At 38.8% G+C, this 4,297-nt stretch overlaps 1 protein-coding gene across 1 annotated transcript; it reads left to right on the top strand.

Annotated features, from left to right (window-relative positions):
* The first annotated feature begins 1,284 nt into the window (after window positions 1–1,284).
* On the top strand, window positions 1,285–2,214 carry LOC102912006 (vomeronasal type-1 receptor 4-like). The gene has a single exon (XM_006996374.1). The coding sequence runs from the start codon at window positions 1,294–1,296 to the stop codon at window positions 2,212–2,214; it is 921 nt and encodes a 306-aa protein (XP_006996436.1). The 5' UTR covers window positions 1,285–1,293.
* Window positions 2,215–4,297: the final 2,083 nt, after the last annotated feature.

Genomic DNA, 4,297 nt, shown 5'->3' with positions numbered 1-4,297 from the left:
AACTAGACTAATGAGTTGTACATGATTATGTCAGACACATTTTCAATAGACAGTAAAGATTTTGCCTAGGTAGCATTCATCAGATCTTGTCCTTCTCCTTTCAATTTTTGCTGACATATTGTGCCTATTTTCATTCTTTTGTGTATTCTGTAAGATTTCATCATACCAGATATTCCCTTATCTGTTACAGCCCTGTCATGAGTACATATTTGTGTTTGTGTGTGTGTGTGTGTGTGTGTGTGTGTGTGTGTGTATTTATGTGGTATGGTTTTCATAAAGCTATTTCTTAACTTAATATGATGTAAGTTGTCTCAAGAACCATCATTCTAATGCATCATGTCATTTTAATATATTTTAGGTATGAATAATACAGACTAAAGACCTAAAGACCACTCAGCATGACCACAGTCAAAACTGAAAGTCAGTACTAAGTGGGCTTGGTGACTACATGGAGAGAAGTACTTTTCACAGAGCAGCCTTAAATGCATTTGCAAGGTGCTGTTATGGGAAAAAAATGCCAGAAATCTATATCTTGTTTGACAGTTGGAAAGAGGAAGTAACTCAAGCAAGAAGATTAATAGAAGCTAGAAGTAGGGCAGTAATTTGCACATTTTGACCCCACAGTTTCTAGAACAGGTCTGGGTACTTTACAATGGATATTTTATGGAGGGGTTAGAAAAAGGGGTGTTAGTTTCAGGCTAACACAAAGATGGCTCCACCCATGATAAGATGGAGGAAACTTTACCTGCTCACAAGACCATACCTCTATTCTTAGTGGTATTATAAAGTTCTCATTACTTTTCTTTCGATTCTAGATGAGATATACATTAAGAATTGAAATATTTAATGCTTGTGATCATTATTGAAGTTGTTTTCTATTATAACATGACTAGCAAATCTCAATATCTTCTAAAAGGCTTGCATTATGTTTGTTTGTATGGACTGTTACATTTTATTGTTCCTCACAGGTGAACACCATGTTGTCCTGCATGACCATTTTCTCTGAAACTTGATGGATCTCTTTCCGTCATTTTGTACATGGTGAGGTATTATGCAATCTCACAGTAACAAACATGGGAAGCAACTACTCCTGTCAAAAATTTGGGATGAGGTCTCTTTAAGTGGTCAGGGATAGCCTTGATCTCCTGAGATTAAAGGACCCTTTGCTTCAGTCTCTGAATTGGTGCATGGAATAAAGGCTACTTCCTTCATCCCAGGCTACAAATATTTGTCATTAATTATGCTGAGAATTAGCAGGACCATATTCTAAAAGAAATTTTGCTGAATCACAAAATGGACTTCTGGAATCTGACAATCAGAATCATTTTCTTATCACAAACTACAACTGGAATTCTGGGAAATTTCTCTCTTATTTTATACTATCTAGTCTTTTACTATAGAGAATGTACATTAAAGCCCACAGATTTGATTCTCATGCACCTAATGGCAGCAAATGCCATGATCATTCTCTCTTCAGGAGTGCCCCACACAATGAGAGCTTTTGGGTTGAAGGAGTTCTTGAATGATTTTGGATGCAGGTTCTTAATATACATTCAGGCATTTGCACGGAGTGTGTCAATTGGTACCACCTGTCTCTTGAGTGTCCTCCAAGCCATGACCATCAGTCCTAGGGAATCCTGTTGGAGGGATCATAAAGTCAAAGCTGCAAAGTACATTGTCTGCTCCATTGCTCTCCTCTGGATCTTGTACTTGTTGATAAATTTCATCTTCTTTATGTACCCTTTTATCCAAATGAATCACAAGAATGTGACAGGAACACGAGACTTTGGATACTGCTCAGTTGTAGGGAGAGATGAAGTCAGTGGCTCACTCTATGCAGCATTGCTTGTGTGTCCTGAAATCTTCTTTTCTGTGATTATCACCTGGTCCAGTGTTTCCATGATTGTCATTCTGTACAGACACAAGCAGAGTGTCCAACACATCCGCAGCACTCATGGTTCCAGCAGAACCTCTCCTGAGTCCAGAGCCACCCAGAAGATCCTGGCCTTGCTGGCTACCTTTCTGTTTTTTTACACACTCTCCTCTGTTTTACGAGGCTGCATTGCTGTTCTGCATAATCAAAATTGGTGGCTTGTAAATATCAACAGATTCACTTCTCTGTGTTTTCCATCATTTGGACCCTTTGTTCTTATGAGTCATTATTCTATTCTGACCCGATTCAGTTTTGTATGGATGAGGAATAAGGCCTCTTAATCTTGTTGTACATGATATGTTTTGCTTTGTAACTGGTTGTTTAGTTGCCCATCACTCTCAAAACTTTGATACAGAGAGTTAAGTGGGTTACACCTAATCTTTCTAAGATGAACTAAAATGAGTGGAGATTTTGTAATCTGGTTGAATCAGCAATTTGGATGAGATAATTATAGTTTCTGAGGTCCATTATGCTCTTCAACTTGAAGCTGCGAGAGTTTTCCCATTGCCTATTGATGTTTAAAGGAGCCTGCAAAAAAAATCCTGTCAGTAAAGCTCCACTTCTTATTGCTTTCTTCCTGTCAGGGTATCTTGGCTGATTGAAGATTTCACAGACATCACTATGTACTACATTGTAACAGCAAGGAAAACTGAAGCTATAGCTGACCATGGATTTCTTCTCCATGGGGTCCTGTCCCATCCCACCTCTTTAGATTTCGCCAATTCCAAAAAAAAATCATTTTATTATCTTTCACCTCATATAGAAATCAATTCAAACTGAATGATGGTTTTGACATGATCTTGAATTATGTTTGCCAGTATTTTATTGAGAATTTTTATATCATCAGTGATATTGACCTACAAATTTTCTTTGTTGTTATTCTGTCTTTATATGATTTGGCATCACAGTAATGCTTTGGGCTTCATCAAAAACTTTTGGTAGACATTAATAAAGGCATTATGAACATCAGTTTTGTGTTTTCTAAAAAATCAAAATAAAACAAGTATTGACTCTGGTATTTCAGTTAGGGGAATATACCCAGAGAACTCCATATCATACCATAGAGATATTTGCACATCCATGTTCACTACTGCTCTATTAACTAGAAATAGAAATATTTAATATTTATTAGATAAGAAATTTGTAGGGATCTACATATCCATAAATAGTTAAAATGGTACTTAAGTTTGTGTTCCTCTGTAAAATGGGCTAGTATTTGATGACAGCAAATGATGAAATCACATGCTTCAGCATATCTATCTTAATTCTACCCTAGTTCAGTTAAATGTACATAATTTGAGACTCCTTGGCCTGTGTTCTTCTGATTGACTATTTCGTTGCAGCTTTTTAATGCTTTTAATTTTGAATTCATTACAATGAACTGATCTTAGTTTAAAATGAAACAGCATCTCAATATTTCCCAAGATTCAGGGATGCTTTCACATATAGCCCTCAGTAAATGTAATGCATCACACAGATGGACTCAAAGACAGAAACCACATGATTATGATATTAGAAGCCAGAAAATATATTTTTTCCTTTTTTTTTTTTACATTTCATTGAATAAAGAGTCTACAGAAGATCTACATTCTGGTCCAGGATTTTCTGCCTTGGGCACAGAGCAGAAAAAAAAGATCCTGTCCATTGCCAATAAGACTGAGTGGGAGACAAAGATCCACATTCTGGTCTGGGGTACTACAATGTGCCAAGTGGATGGGGTATTTTATGGTGAGCAAGTATATGGTACTATATGGTGTGGTATGGAAGAGAGATAGAGGGAGAGAGAGAGAGAGAGAGAGAGAGAGAGAGAGAGAGAGAGAGAGAGAGAATGATTTATGTCCTGTGGAGAGAGGCAGATTTGATGAGGTGAAGGCAGTGAGGAGTGGCTTCAGGTGCGTGGCTTGTTTGCCACCTGGGGTCATAGTGCTGTTGGAGTCTGAGTTACAGCCAAGGCCTATGTCTATGCCTATGGCCCTGCAGTAGCCATGGACTGTGTTGATGTCTGTGGTTCCTGTTTAGGTGAAGGCCAAAAGAATAGGGCTGCACAGAGTGAGACCCACACATCACTGGCTGCAACAATAGAAAGAATTGGTCCTACCCCTCCTAGGCTAAAGCACTTGGGAAAGCAGGCTTTGCACCTTGAGTGGACAGTATGACTTGTGTGAACCACGGAAGAGGGAGGGCTGGTCCTGTCCCCCTTGTCTGCTCTATGGTGATTTGGGCGAGGGAAAGATGCCCTCTACTTCACCTCTGTCTGGCAGGAGAGGTGACCACGTGCCTCAAAAACTGCATCACCATGGAAAGAAGACCCTGTACCTCTCCAAGACAGCAGAGTAGAGCTGATCCTGTTGACAAGGGCACAGG

This window comes from Peromyscus maniculatus, chromosome 1, assembly GCF_049852395.1.
Source record: "Peromyscus maniculatus bairdii isolate BWxNUB_F1_BW_parent chromosome 1, HU_Pman_BW_mat_3.1, whole genome shotgun sequence".
Taxonomy (NCBI): Eukaryota; Metazoa; Chordata; class Mammalia; order Rodentia; family Cricetidae; genus Peromyscus; species Peromyscus maniculatus.
Note: the sequence above shows the minus strand (reverse complement) of the source record. Positions and strands in the feature narration are given on the sequence as shown.

What these genes read in the sequence shown, in the direction of transcription:
- LOC102912006 (XM_006996374.1), top strand. Translation starts at nt 1,294, where the DNA reads ATGGACTTCTGGAATCTGACAATCAGAATCATTTTCTTATCACAAACT.